We start from the raw sequence: 16033 nt of genomic DNA, 5'->3' as shown, positions 1-16033 counted from the left end.
AATAATATGGTAGTAACTATGCATGGTGCCAGATGGGTACTAGGCTGACCATGATAATCACTCTGTAAGTATATAAATGTCAAACCACTACGCTGTACACCCAAAACTAATACAATATTGCATGTCAACTGTAATAAATAAATACACACATACATAAATAAATTCTGCTGCCAAAAAAAAAAAAACAAGTTAAAGGTATAAAAAAAAAAAGCCCACAGGGGAAGCTTCAATGTCATACATGTCCATGGAGGTTTTCAGTGCTGGGTTACTGAAGGATCTGCAAGAAACATCCAATTCGATGTCTGTTTTTCCTTTCAAAGCCTTCTCTGTTTCCTTCACTACCCTCTTCAAAACACCTTTAAGTGGATATATATCTCGTGAGGTCAAAGTTAAAAAAAAAAGACTAAATGAGAGTGAGAGAAAAGAAAGACAGACTTAAAACAATGAGTTTTCTTTTATTATCCAATAGTTAGGCGCATTTTAAATACCCATCATCATCAAGAGGAAAATGGAGCCAAGTGTCCGATAAGATGTGCTGCACAGAATAACATTCCATAGTGTCAAGACTTCTCGCTTAGGCAGCAAAAGCAACTGAATAAAATAACTGATTTTTCCGCCGTGGACAAAAGACGGTTTCAGTGTTGAGGCACAAGTACTTGTTTAGAGTGGGGAGGACCCAGACTCTCGGGTATTTACTGTGGGAGAGACAACAGCCAGCCTATCTTTCAGAAAAGGAATGCACCATTAAATTGGCTCTGCTTGTCCTTGGCAACCAGAGCTCAGGCCACGTTTTGTCCTCTCTAAGAAGCAAGTGGGAACTTGAAGAGTGTGTAGCATGTCGTGAAAAGGGAGCCACAGACGACGCCCAGTTCTACGGCCAGTGCTGAAAGCTGAACTTCAGAAGTTTCAGGGCCGGGGGATCTTCCCCTCCTTCTTTGTCATCCTGGACATGCAGTCCTGTTACAAAGCACCTTGGTCAGGAGAAAGGACTCATGGACACGGACATCAGTGCGGTGATTGCTGGGGGAGGAGGGTAAAAGGGGACTAAATGGTAATGGAAAAATACAATAAAGATTAAAAAAAAGAAGTACGTTGGTCTGGAAGCAGAGAGGTCCCACTCCTAAGAGAAGACCTGTTCCCTAAGTGTTCCCTGTGTCATTAAAAAGAAGTACTAAAAACAATATGAAACAAAATTCTGGAAGCAGCTGTATTCTCTGAGGAGCCACAGGACTGGACTAAGGTGAGATGGGAGTAAATCAAAGCAGACTTCCTCTCCATTTAAGTGGTAGATGCTCCCCGTGAAAGCTCATCAGAGGTGTATCACAGAAGCGAGGGCCACGCTGCTGGCCCCTCTGGTCCCGAATTTTGCCTCAGCTGTCAGAGGAAAGGCGTCGCGCCGGATACGAGGTTGAACTTACTGACCTTAAACGTCCCTTCCTACCTTAGGAACCTGTTTCTAATAAGCAAAGGGTCAGGGGGATGTGATTTTTGGGGTCCAAGAGAAAGATGATCCCATTTTTGGAGACTCTGCAGAAACACACAGAATTCCAACTGCAGGACGGTTGGAATCAGCCCTTTCTCTCCAGGAGGACAACGGCAGCACCACGGCCGCCAGCTACTCCATTAACAACACCAAGCACCTACTCGGTACCAGGCACAATCCTAGGTGCAGGCAGAGAAAATAAGCACCTGTTAAAAGCATTGAGGTTCACGAATGCTTGTTTTCCATTAGCGTCACGATTCCCTAGCTCTGTGTTCTCTTCAACATGCAAAAGTCCCTTCCACCACCACAGCCAGCCTTGAAGAATATTCTGCTGCCACGGGTCTAGCTACTTCTCCAAGCCTGCTCGATAAACAGAACCCGGCACGGCCAGAACGAGGGAGGCCATGCAGGAGAAGCTGGAGGAGGAGGTAATAATCCCACAAGCACAGATCAATGTCTCCAGAAGCAGTCTTTGCCTCCCTCCTTGGAAGAAGGGTCAGGCCCACCTGCAGAGCAGAGGAGGCGACCACAATGCAGGCTGGCTTCAGGAGCAACAAATGGCCGCACTGATATTATTTCAGGCTAAGACATTCGCTGTAGTAGGACTCTGTTAAAATGTGTTACCTGAATAACTCTATTGTCAAAACATTGCCTAGACATCCAAGACCCTAAGGGAACTGGAAGAAAGAGTGTGTATTTGTAAAGGAGATTGCGGGTGGTGGGGGGAAACTGAAGTTTGAGGACAACAGAATTCACAAGGTGTTGGATCCCTGGGAAGGGGAGGAAGGAACAAGGAGGAAGCACAGAGCAACGTCTGAGTGCAGCTGGAGACTTGGTGGACAGTTTGGTTCTGTAATTAATAAAGAAGAATCCTCACAGAGTATCAGCAAGAGGCCGACGCAAGTTGCCCAGCGTACCTCTTTTTCTTCGCAGGAGTTGTAGCAGAGGTGGGAGCTGACGTGCTGGCGGTGTTCGCACCCAGAAAACCTCCTGGCTGCCTGTTAATCACAAGAACAACAAATATTCACATTCCTGAAACTTTTTCGTTCTACATCGCCTTTAAAGGTCTCATACTCTATTCATACTCCCATCTGCTCTCCACCCACCACAAAATGTTTCACCTGAAGATGGAAGAACAAACAAAAAACAAGTTCTTCCTCAGTTTACCCATTTTATAAATGGACAGGCTCTCATATAAATAACTAAAACTGAAGGAATTAAATAAAGAAATTATTCATTATATGAATAATTGTGTGTCTGAAATCCAGACTGATCAATTCAGGTGTGCTATGGAGATACACACACACACACACACACACACACACACACACACACAATGTATACAAGTGTTTTAAGCCTATAATTATATGGTAACTAAAAATTATATTGCAATGTTTTTTGCATTAAAAGCATTAGTTTGTTTAAGAAAACATTTAAAAATCACACCATTTAAAATCTCTATTTAGTATTTATTAATATGCACAGACCCTCAAAAAAATGGAAGTGGCCCAGGCCTGTTTCAAATACTGAAAGTTTCGGTCCAGTGTGAAAATTATTTTATATGTAAATACAAATTTAAAACTAATCAAGTTTTCAAAAATAAACTTAGTTTGGGTAGGTTATAACTGACAGTAGTACATTCCAAGGAAAACATATTTCGTCCAAATAGATTGCTAACAAACCCACGATTTCATGACTCAGTTGAGCACCAGAGGTGATCGGTGTTCGGGGAGGCATGTGAAATGTGGGAAGAATGAGTTACTTACATAGGAGTAAGAAAACATAAAAAAAGGTTCTGTGGGAAAAGAAACTAAAAATCTCAATTAAAAAAAAAGAAAAAAGAGTTACGCTTTGATGTTTGGTTAGAGCGGAGGTCAGCAAACTTTTTCATTAAAGTTCACGTAGTAAATATTGGAAGCTTTGCAAACTGTTTAGTCTTTCCTCTATTTCTCTCTGCCTAAGCCATAGGGTTGTGGCTATACTACAATTAAACTTTGGCCTGAGAGTGGTATACCCTGGTTTTTCTTGAACACATACAAAGAAATACACTTTGTTCTTAAAATGAAACTTCACTTAGAAAAGTACATACATTTTCGTTGCTTCTGGTGATCTAAATGTGGGCATGTGCCTGGTAAGAAAAAAAAAGGCAAAAGTTTGAGCAACGATGAAGAATTAATACTTGCATCTATTTGAAATTGTCCATGAATTTAGGACTATGATTATTAAGGGTTAGACATTATCTGAGAGAAAGAAAAGGAAAGCATCAGCATTTGAATAAATTTGGTAACACGATTTTATAATCTTTTTATATCTTATACTAGATTGCAAAGGAAATTGTTTTCTTTCAGAAAATTCAGTATTTTTTCTGTAATTTTGTTTAGCAATAAGAATGAACAATTGACATTTCCATGTATTTAATAATCCATCAGGATAACTTAAGTAGAAACACAAATGTGGTAAAAACGATGGCCTGAAGCAATGAGCTCCCTTGATTTTTAAGCCAGGCGCCAACATTTTATTTTTCTCTAACCATGAACAGAAGTAAAAGTTTTTACTCTAAACTTTTTATGTTAAAAAAAATAGAAGATAAGAATTTACTGAAAGATATTAAGTAGGATTAAAGAATAGTAAGTAAATATGCAATGCTTAGAAAAATATTGGACTTGAGCCTTTCCCCAAGTTAGTAGATACTGGTACCTATTGGTTAGTTGGTTATCCAAGGTATTGGCCTTATGTGTTTTAGCATCATGTCTGTCTGAGATCCTTAAAGAAACAAAACAAAAGACTGGATGAACATTACATTATTAAACTCCTTTTAGACTTCTTTGATGCTAGAATAAGTTTATAACATAATCTTTCTCTAGTAAAAATAAATGTTTTTCAGGTGTTACATTTTAGAAAATTTTACAATAAAAAGCTATTTGTGGCAAAATTTATTTATGAGGCAATTATGATAGATTTTGGAATTTTTAAAGTTCATGCTTTTCAATGAGCCTTCCTGACTCATTAAGCATTTAACTCATTGGCCATTTCATATTCATTATTGTTTAATAATACACATAACCAATGACAGTACCTCCTATGTTGGTAAAATACATCATGGGAAAACTGAAGTATTTTTTAAATGTTTTGTGGCATAGACAATGCTATATGCTTACCAAATTCATTTTATTTTCCTCTGAGCACAAAGGAGGACCACGCTTCTGATTCTTCATTGCAATTGAGTTGGGACCATGTGGTTGAGTTCTAGACTAAAGACTGTGGACAGAAATGTTGTCTGCCACTTCCAGACACATCCCGAAACCTCTTGCATGATACTGCATGCTCTTTATTCTCCTTCCATTATGGCTTTGGTGCCCATGGATGGGAGATGTCAGTGTTAAATCCAGCACTAAGAGTATAGCAGAGTGCCCACCTTCCCAAAAACAGGTTATATAAGGCAGTATATATAAACATAGAACATAGGTCCTGGGTCACTTCACAGAGCAGAGATGTCCCCCTTTCTTCCAGCAAATCACATTGAACTCTGATGAGAACAAGCAGAAATCTATTGTGCCAGACCCCAGAGATTTGGGGGCGAGGGAAGGAACTTGTTAAAAGAGTTAGTTACACTACCCTGGAGAATTAATTTACTTTGACTAACACATTTTGTTAATAGGGCCTGCCGGCCATCAGACGGTTTAATCTCTCTAATCTCCGGACTCCACGAGGAGGGTAGGTCTGGAAAGGGCACATTTGTCTGCCCCTTGGGTCAGGAAAGGAGACACCCTGTGGGCTCTGTGCCCGTGGTGGGGTCTCATGACTGCGACCCCTGTTTCATCCCTTCCTTCCCTCACACCAGGGTCTTCCTGAGATGTCGGGCTGTCTTCTGGCACATTCTGCAGCCTGCTCAAAACTAGGATGTAGCAAAATTAGGCCCAGAAAAACGAAAGGGCAACAAAGTTCGTCTGTTGATCCCACACTACAGGTCTACTAAAACATTCTCTAAATTTCCACTTTTACCATCAGCTTTAGTACAGGCCTTTTTATTATATAAACTGTTTCTGGGAAGACAGACACTATGCCATGCTCTTAAAAAAATTTACATGAAAAAGAATCTGACTTAATTGTCATATGTTTACAATAAATTCCTAGATGTCATTTTTACATATGGAACTTAAATGCGAGGTAAATAACTCTAATACATTAAAATTTTATGAGTCAACTGCAAACAGCTTTTGTTTGTTCATGTTTTGTTTGTAATGCCACAAACTGATAACTCTTGAATACAAAAGGGTAGGATGGTTGGACTCCTCCCAAACTCCATATTTTCAACAGACTGTTTGCAGTACAGGCATTAACTTATACAGCATCCTAGAATCCATGTATAGAAATCTTATATCTAAGGTGATCATCAGGCCAAAGCCTATGAATATATCCCATACACTAACTGCTACTGAGCCTCCAAGATGTTTCTATTTAAAGAGCTCTGCAGTAAACCACTGTGAATACCATAAGTAAGATCTCAGGTAATTCTAAATCTTAAATCTATCAGACTTTATAGCTGTCCATGAGAACTTCATGAAACGTAAAAGTTGTTTTTTGGGACTTTGGGAAATTGTTACTCTGGAACATGGGAAGCAGCAATCAGTCTCAAGCAAACAAAACCGTAATACCAAGCACTCTCAAGGCTTAAATAAAGGATGAGTTCTGATATTAAAATTAAATGAATTTAATCAAAATTCTACAGTGTAAGTCTATGTAGGCAATACTGCATGCAATAATACGAATAGCTACTGATTACTCTTTACTGCTCCTTTTATACATTTTCCTTTACTCTTGAGAACCTCCCTACAATATAGTTGTAATTATTTTCATTTTATAGATAAAGAAATGAAGTCTCAGAGAAGGCGGGTGACTTTGTCTTGGCTACGCAACTAGCAAGTAGTCTATCTCCAAGTTCTTCCCAGCAGCACTGCATGTCGTCGTGAACCTAATCCTTGTTGGGTGGTTGTTCCAGCACTCACATCTTCCTTCAGTTATTATTCTTCACCTCTGCTATCTCTTCTAGTTTATGAATCATCATGGAGAGAACTGTCCAATATATACGTCACTGTCTTATTACTCACAGAAATTAATTTTGTGCTTCCCTTGGAAATGCAATTTCTTCCAACTTCTGATATGAAATAGGTTGTTTAATAGGAATCAGCCTTGGGGACAGGAAGTACCCAAACAATATTATCAGCAATATTATTTTTTAAAAGGCGAGGGAGGGGGAAGAGTTACACTTCCACCACAAAACACTAGAGGTCACCCAAACCTAGGTTTTCCAAATTAATCATTGCACCAGTCAGGATTTGGGCCATATAACATGCTATGTACACGGTTATTTACTTACGTTTCTTTAGAACGCCTCATATTTTTACCTATATAAGTATATTTTTAAAGGGAATTCTTCAAGTGTAAACTCAGTACTTTTTTCATCTTCATTTAAAATAAATTCATTATTATTGAAATGCACAGGCATACACACACCGGATATATTTGATCATCTTCCTCCTAAAATTATTTCACATCTTGCATCAGAGCAGCCTGCCTGAGGGGACCCAGATCGTGCTAACAGCACTTGCCTGTTCTGTCCGTTACATCTACTTCCACACTGTGAGGCACACAGAGGACTGCTGGGGCGGCGGGGCCTGCGAAACGAGCTGACTAGGATGTGTTTTCCAAACATGCCACTAGACTTCTGCATAAATAAAGTAGATAATCTCTGGCTTCACTTTTTCTAGTGTATAAATGGAAGGTTTGGGGATATATTGGTGGTTTTGAATTTTGGCTGCACATTAGAATCACTTTATAAGCTTAAAAAAAACCAAAACCTGTGTCCCACCTCAAACTAAGTAAATCAGAACTCAGGGGTGAGAGGTGGTGGGAACAAGTTATCCATAAAATTTAAAAGCTCTCTCAGTCACTCTGATTTGCAGCTGAGGCTGACGGTGACTCAAGTAGTTTTCCTGTGTGCTTTGGCCTGCTCCGTCGCTAGTGATCCAAGACCCTATCTCGACCGACCCAACAGCGACTTTCAGACACATAGCCCATGAAGGCTTAGGTCTCCCACATATTTACTGTTCTTGAGGTATCATTCTCTCACTTTCAAATTCATTCCTAGAATAGTGTTTTCTCCTCATTTAATGATGCAATAGGGCAGCATGCAAGGCCCAGGTGAATGGCCTCCTCTCTCCACGTAGCGCCATGGAAATGAGATCTGGTACATATATTGTACTTCTACAAACTCATCCTTGTCAGGGCTATTAATTACAGGGGAGACATCACCTCCTTAGGGATATCAGTGCTGACTGTCCTCCTTTGGGCAGACTGACTTGGAAAACCTATGAGCAAAGTATATACATTTGCTATATTAATTAACACTGGCATAGTCTGAATGTAGAACAAATTAGATATCGAGTTTCAACATATCTGCTTAAAATGCAGCAGTAGCCCTTTTGCCTACAATAACAGCACATCTTTAGCTACAGGAAGTGACCCCTGCTGTCAATGGCCTCACGTGTCCATCGTGCCTAGACTCTAATTAAAGATGTTTACTTTGCTCGTCACTTGTGCTTACTATCCAACATGCATCTCTACCCAACATAAAATTTAGATGTGATTTGTAGCGCTTACACTTCAACCCGAATAGACATTTTCTCTACGGAGATGAGCCCTTTCCTTCTGTGTAAGAGTAAACTGACAACAGGCACAGCATAATGGACTCACTGTATAAGCCACACAGTGATGCCAGCGCCTAAAGAACAGTTTCACTCGCTAAAGAGCTAACATCCTAGAGTGGATCAAAACTACTGTTTTATGAAAATGTACAGTCTCTCCATAAAGCAGTCATACAGAAATTGTTCTTCCTCCATCGCTGGGGCAGAAGAGCTGGCCACTCAGATTCACAAAGATAACTATGTAATCCCTTTTAGGGGGGTGCAGATTCCACACAATGGCCAGTCACAGTTTCTTTGATTTTTTCCTATTGATCTACTATTAGCAGGATTTTATGAAAACTGTGTTACTGAGTCAAAAGTTTAAGTTTTGAAGAGGATAATTCAATTCTTATAGCCCTCCTATACCTGCGTATAAAATATCATGGTTCCAAGATTACCTTAGTAAGCATTTAAGTACCCGGGGCTTTCTCAGTCATGGGATTTAGTATGTTATGCTTTCTGCTGACATGGTTCAAAACACCTTACCTGTCCAAAGTGTCATCAGATTTGTACCGACTGATTGTGGCTTTTAGCTCATTCCTCTCATCTGTTCTCCTGTACCAAAGATAATTAGAGACATCAAATAAATTACCAAAAAAATAGTTTATAAAACCTATCATGCATTCGGTAAAATTTTGGCCTATTCAGTAGGAGAAGTATATGTTACCAAGGAAAGACAGATTTGAAGTATCCAAATATTCCAAGGTTTTGAGTCTGAAAGAATAAATTATGACAAACCCAATTCCTCATGCTAATAAAGGAATCCTTCTCTCAGTCCACTATTTCTAACTAGAATGTAATGCACTCCAACTGAGAAAACAGCACAACATGAAAATGGATAATGACTAAGATGTATCTCATCAATCGTGTGGATTTTAACGCAATAGGAACTCCAGTCCCTTACAAGCCACTATATTTTATTTGCAGGGTTTTGGTAGCACAACAGGCTAAATACAAATTGCCTTATTTAAAGTTCAGCACTGTGGACAGGGAGGAAAGACAACACGTTGGCAGGAGAGAAGGAGCGACAGGAAAGAAAGGAAAAGAGAAACAGGAAAAGCCAGAAAGAAATAAAAAGAAGAAAGTGGGAGAAGAGAGAACAGGTGGATGTAGGAAGGAGAGGAAAAGCGAGGAGAGAGAGGGAGGAGCAGGGGGAGGAGAGACACCGGCAGAGAGAGTTGAAGAAGACAGGGAAAAAGGAGAGGAGGAGAAAGGAAAATAAGGGAAGAGAGGATAGAAGGCTCAATAGTAGGAATTATAGTCATCGAAGCAGTGGAAATATCTCCATCGGAATGATCAATCAGAATATATATATATATATATATATATATATCTCCATCCTGTTTAATACTTTGTATAACCCTGTGATACAGGGAAAGCAAGCAAGCTCATTGGAGAATTAAACAATGATTTATTTGTTTGCATATCAGCAAACACAGATCAAAGGCATTAAATCAGTAACAGTCCTAAAATAGTCTATTTAAGATTTAATTTTTAACTTGTTGTCATATATTTTGAGCAAATATTTGGAGGTCAACAGAATGCAATGCACAGTGTTAATGACTATGAGAAAATTAAGAAAGAGTTGTGGACCCAACACACAGAGCTAGAGGGACAAATTAGATGCCTTCCTACACCCAAAGGTACACAGAGGTCAGTGTTGTAAAGTGGGTTCAAGTATTGTATTGTACAAGGAAGCTCTAAGCTGAGAAGGCTTATTTGCAGAGGTAGGGATCAGAGAAGGCTTTATGATTGAGGTATAGTTTGAGCTGGACCTTGGAGGTTACCTAAATGTGGACACAGTGCAGTAGAGTAAAGAGAATACCATCAGTTAAGACGAGAGAAAAGGAAAGGAAAACACCTAACAGAGTAAAATCATGCTGTAGTTCCCCCTGAGAGTAATGCCTGGGGGCACATAGCTGCTGCAGGGCCACCCAACCCCTTCCACAAAACAGCCCCTTTTCAGGCAGTTGCTTTCCATCTCATTAGCTGCTTTAATCTTCCTGACAGCACAGCACATCATGTTATATTGTGTTTCTTTCTTTTCAGCCTCTCCTTCCTCCACCTTTAACTGGGAGGCAGGTTCTACAACAGCAGGGATTTTGTTTGGTTCCCAGACCTTACCATGGCATCTGGCTCACAGGACGCATTTGTGCAGGTGTCGTTTGTGCTTATTTGACATGTTTTAATGATCTGGCAGAGAAATACACCATGAAATTGCCTAGTTTTTGATGAGCTGAAGCTTGTTATCGAGGGCGATGAGAATGTCTCTCTTTTTCCTTTACTTTTGGTTTCTGCTCACAACGAGCTCTTTGCACACATTGTCACTTCTGCTGGGCTGCCTCTTTCCCTGCCCCATGCCTGCCATCCACCCTTTCCTACTTGGAAGTCTCTCCTGCTCACACTGCAAGCAGCAGCGCCCACAGGACCACTTCCTTTATTGGGGCGGAGTTAGTCTTACCCTCCTCTCTACACCCACAGCTGCAAGAGCACGTCCCATGGTAAATTTCATTTAGCGTTTTAGTTTATGGATCCATACTTTTCTTGAATGTGAGAGCTCCTTAGGGTCATGGGTGGCATCTTATGCATCTTTGTATTCCCAGCACCTGGCATAATATTGGCACATAGTAGGTGCTTCAAAGTGGTATTGGGCAAAAGTGTCAAGTGAGCTTCCATTTGAGAAAGCGCAAGGGGAAAAAAACCCTACACTGCCCTTTTGGGGAAATGTAGTTTGAGAAACACTAGATGTAAGTCAAAGGGAAAATGACTCAAGCTTAAAATTTTTTGTTATTGAACATAAAAGCTCCACGTGCTACCTTAGCCAAAATGCTGTCAACCAACCGGAAGGTTCCAGGAAACCAATATAGTTTAACATATAAAATAAGCACAGCAGGCATTAAGCTCCTGTTAACCTGAAACACACTGAGAATATGAAGCTTAGCTTTCCCGGTCACAGTGAAACACAAGTGTGCTCGTTCCTAGTTCCCTGGAAAGGCCAGTAATGAGGAGGGAGAAATTCCCACTGGTGGCTCAACCCAAACGACCCAGCTCTCTTTGTGTGCTGACATGGGGGCCAACTGAGAACCAGGATGTGCTTTTCAAAATCATGAAGACCCAGGAGAAGGCACAGAGTCTGCCGAATCACAGAGCACTCATTCAAGCAGGTGAACAGCGGTTGGCAGTCAGAAAGCCAGATACTTTGTAGAGGGCCATATGCTCAGTACCATTACAACAGGTCAAGATTATGACCTGGTTTAAAAAACTTTAGAAAAATTCACAAATAAGAGTTTCCAAAACAGAAATATTCAAGGTGTCTCTTTAACTTTTTGATGACCACACCATGAAAGACAGTTATACTCCTCCACTAGGTACTTTTTGGTGACACACAGGCTATCAGACCAGATAAAACTTGTGTCTGATAAATAATTGAGCTCTTCTGATGGGTGTGGTTGTATGTGCATGAATGTAAAGGTGTTCTAATAAGAATATTATCTATTTATTTGATCAATCTTAGATTATTTAAATCATTATGATTACTAGTTTTGTCTGAATTTTCCTACTAGTTTGTCTTTGTCAGTGTATTTCCCACTGAATATCATTTACTGATTTTCTACAAGCCTACAAGTTTCTAAAAACAAGTATACCGTCTCAGGAAGTGAACACTGGAGCTGTTATGTTTACATTTTAGGGTTTCCTTCGCTAAGGTTCAGAGATATCTTATCTGGTCATGTCTCGGGGAGGCCCTTTCCCTCTCCCATCTGGAGGAAGGAATTTGTTCTACTCTTTAAGCTGTAGTTATGGAAGCTTGGAGCTGGAGCTTCCCATAGCTTGGCCTGTGGAAACCCTCGTGATATCATAGGGTATCCTTCACGTGCCCACGATGCCAGGGCAAGCCTGAGGGTAGCCACAACTATTCAGCTTGCCTTGAACAAGCCTTCTCAAAAACTACCCCTTTGTGTTTCTGCTGATGATGTAATTTATCTGAAAAACTCACCTGTCCAAGGCATCCTGGGAGTTATGTCGGTTGAGCACCACCCTACCATAATTTTCATCTCTGCAGAGAAAGAACAAAATTAAGTCACATGAAAAATAACCACAGTATTTAGTAAGCACCAAATAAGGGAGACATAAAACAGCTCACAATTTTTGGCAAGGTTATCTCATTTTACTTCAGGCATAAAAACATATCTATGTATTTATTTTAACCAGTCACCACTTGAAAGAGCATGGTGAAAAGAAACAAGTTTGTCAGTACAAATGATCATTATTCTAATTTACCACATGAGATTTCCAAGTGATTCAACAATGGAATAAGTGTTTGTTGTTCTGTTTTGATTTTCCATCAGAGTGTGGGAACATGAGGCCATCTACTTTGTATCTATTAGAAGAGTCATTTTTTTTTCTGCAGAAAGGCAAAAGTTTTCTATAAAAATATTCTGAATTTAACTAAGCACATCATGTCTGGACATTTTCATTTTATGGACTTAATAGTTTTCCTTGACAAGAGGAGGAAAATAATTACCAATATTTGTGGTTAAAGAGGTTGACTATTCACAGGAGGTTTAACTTGTTTTTGAACTATGATAATACACTGTTTGCTCTTTATGGCCTTTAAAATAACCCTATGTATTAGGCAGAGAAGACACTGTCATACCCAATTCACAGAGAAGAAATTGTTTTTGTGGCTTTCCTAAGGTGAAAAGGTTAGTAAGTGACAGAGGTGGGTCTAGGATCCAGGTCATTTTATTTCAAGCCTTTGCTTTTCCTATTGGTCAACCCTGCCAAAGACCTTCAGGCAGAAAACCCCAAAGCAATGTCCTTCTTACCTTGTACGGCAGGACTGAAAGTACAGGCAACTGTAGGAAATGTCAAAACATGTAGCAGAGCCTTTGGTCTGGAGCCAAGGCAGAGAGTAAGTACCTGAACCTTTTTCATGTCAACCTAATCAAACCTGAAATACCGCATTTCTCCTGGTTCTGCTCTACTAATGTTACTCAACACTCTGAAACCATATAAAATAGAGCTGTAAAGAAAACTGTAGTAGACAATTAAAAAGAAGGAAGAGAGAGACCATTCCAGCAAATATATACCTTCAAAAACCCCAGAGAACTTTTCTATGTCCCTTGGTATCCTTCCCTAAACTTATGAGAGAGCAGCAGACATTGGACATGCCTTTACCTGAAGAAAAATGATAACACAGAGCCCAGAGCTGGGCTAGTGGGAGCAGGGGAGACATCCGAGCCAATTTCCCCTTCGTTCAGCAGCTGTTACACCACCCAGGCTGGCTTCCCTGGGTCTTTTTAAGGAGGAATGCCAGGCATAAAACCACCATTCCTGCCAACTATAATTTGTCTTAGACATCTCTATCTTTACCCATCTGTGCAAATATTTGCAACCCAAAATGTATGCTCTATATTTGATATCACTCAACCACTCTGAAAACACAGGAATGCCATGTTAGGCTCTGACAGAAGTAATAAATGTTGCTTCATGGAAGGAAACAATTGTCCAAAAGTATTAACTCTGAAAGTTAGTATAAGTCTCCAAATACCCCCAAAAGTCCCTTAAATAATATTTAATAACAAAAATCAAGAACCATTTTTATATTACAGTTGCAAGTACGCTCCTCAAATAACCATTCATAGACAGTTTGATAGTAAATTTAGAGTAAGTATCCTGTAATGCAAAGTTTCTGAACTTCAGCATTCCCGACATCATGGATTTGATAATTATTTTGCTCTGGAAACTTTTCTGAGAATTATAGGATGTTTAACAGCAACACTGGCCTCTACCTTCTAGATGTCAACTAAAAATGTCCCTGTAACCTTGCCAAACATCCCCTAAGGGTAAAACTGCCCCGACTGGATTGAAAACCATTGGTATCACAGAGGGATAAGGATCATACTAAAACCTCCACTCCACCACTTAACAGCAGTGTGCCATTGGACAAGCTACTTAACTTCTCTGAGCCTCACATTTCTGTGTGTGTAATGAGGATATGCTACTTACTTGTGTGATTGTTGTGAGATTTAGTAATAACTTGATATGTAAAGTACCTAGTTAGTATCAAGCTTGATACAAAAGGAGGAATCAAAAATGTGTCATATGTATATACATAATTTATATACATATGGGATGAACAAATATCTACCGTAAATACATGTTTCCAAAAAGGCAGCATACCTATGGGCATAGCTTTAGAATCATAGTTGGAGAAATGCTCAAAGCAGACAAAACTTTCTCAATGATAAGTCTTTTCCCTTACAAAGTAATATATCGACCACCAACTAGAAGTATATGGCTAGTTGGGATTAAAATAAGTTAAGAATTGATTGATTTTACTTGTGCATAATTTTATTTTAAATTATTATCACATTTTTAAATGTACAATCATATTATTCTGTGTTTATTTCAACTGACATGATCAACATGCACCACAAATGCCTATTCAGTTATAACAATGAAATTCTGCTTTCTCTCACTAATGACTCACGTTCTCTGGTATGTAGATATTAAAAATGGTAGTGATATTCTTGAAAATATGTTACCAATTTATGCTTAATAAATTTTACCAAAAATTAGGCCATGCAACAAAGTGTTCTGGGATGAAAGTATTCCGTTTTTAGATGGCCATTGGCCTCCCAGACAGAGACTGGATCTGTCTCTCCTCATCCATCCATTCCACGCCATCTTACCTTTCTCCTTCAGGACGGTTCTTTATCCAGCTGTTATCCTGCAAGAAAGTCCTTCTTTTGTTCACCTCAAGAAAGCCCTGCTGTCTCTGTGTGGTCCCTGGAGTAGCACTCATCATAGCTATCAACAGAAAAATGAAAAAAAAAATAGGAGATGTAAAGGCACGGAGTTGAGCGTGGGTTTGTTAACCTGGAAATCTCAGAAGGCACATCTGATTGGCCGGCATCAATCGTCTAGGCTGGCAATTCCAGTACTGTTTCAAAGTAGGATGCACCAGCAAGAAAAAACAAATCCCACACCCCATCATCAAAGATAACATGTAGCTGCTCGGGTGCCAACTGAAACTGCCCATGCAGCGCACGAGGCCCCGTCAGGCACCCGGGAACGTGGAACTGTGGGCTTGGGATAAACCAGGGCAGGGCTTTTTAGTGGGAGGCTATTTTACCCAAAGCAGGAATATGACTCAGAAATACACACAGAACTATTTTAAAAGCGCCTAGTAAAATAATAGTCAATATGGCCTGGTGTTTTTATTATAAATACCTTAATTCTTTGATCTCATAGGCGCCAGAAACAGAAAAGGTCACACACAAAACAGGACATTTTTACTGATTTAATTTAAAAATCTTTGAATTGCAATTATATAAGTAAAAGCGGTTGCATTCTTACTTCTTTCTTCAGCCTAACTTTAGCAATTAAGTTAGACTGTTGCTTCTAAGCATTCAATATCTATATAAAATAATTAGAACCTGTGAGTTGTTTTTCCCAGATTTTTAAGTTTTCTGAGTAAGGGCTATATCAGCTACATTACCATTTCCTGTGGGAGAAGGTTTTCTTAAGGCAAAATTGGACATGCTGCCTTCCAGTACAGATCTGAAAGAAAAACGGGGGTGGGGGAGACAAAACAATGACTCTAGGAATCTACATGTGACTCTTCCGTTGCAAACAAGACACATTTTTCAATGGCATTGACAGTCACAGGATCTGATATAATGAGTACATGACATAAAGGGTCCCCTAAGAGCCTGAGAGTTCATCTCTTCCACTGTGTTTGTTTTACTGATGATGAAACTGAGGCCCAGAGTGTTTAGTGTCCCCAGTGTTAGAGAACAAT

General features: G+C 39.7%; 1 protein-coding gene across 1 annotated transcript in view; it reads right to left on the bottom strand.

Annotated features, from left to right (window-relative positions):
- The window catches only part of SCEL (sciellin), an 86097-nt gene extending 70324 nt beyond the window's left edge, over positions 1-15773 (bottom strand). Inside the window, exons 1-7 of the mRNA XM_054586703.1 lie at positions 15731-15773; positions 14922-15039; positions 12221-12280; positions 8713-8781; positions 4181-4246; positions 3573-3611; positions 2401-2481 (exon numbers count right to left, since the gene is read on the bottom strand). Coding sequence (XP_054442678.1) covers positions 2401-2481; positions 3573-3611; positions 4181-4246; positions 8713-8781; positions 12221-12280; positions 14922-15039; positions 15731-15773 — 476 coding nt within the window. The remainder of the gene's footprint in view (positions 1-2400; positions 2482-3572; positions 3612-4180; positions 4247-8712; positions 8782-12220; positions 12281-14921; positions 15040-15730) is intronic.
- Between the last annotated feature and the right edge of the window lie 260 nt (positions 15774-16033).

The sequence above is a fragment of the Pteronotus mesoamericanus genome, unplaced genomic scaffold (genome assembly GCF_021234165.1).
Source record: "Pteronotus mesoamericanus isolate MK-2021 breed Mesoamerican mustached bat unplaced genomic scaffold, CSHL_Meso_final contig_94, whole genome shotgun sequence".
Lineage (NCBI taxonomy): Eukaryota > Metazoa > Chordata > Mammalia > Chiroptera > Mormoopidae > Pteronotus > Pteronotus mesoamericanus.
Note: the sequence above shows the minus strand (reverse complement) of the source record. Positions and strands in the feature narration are given on the sequence as shown.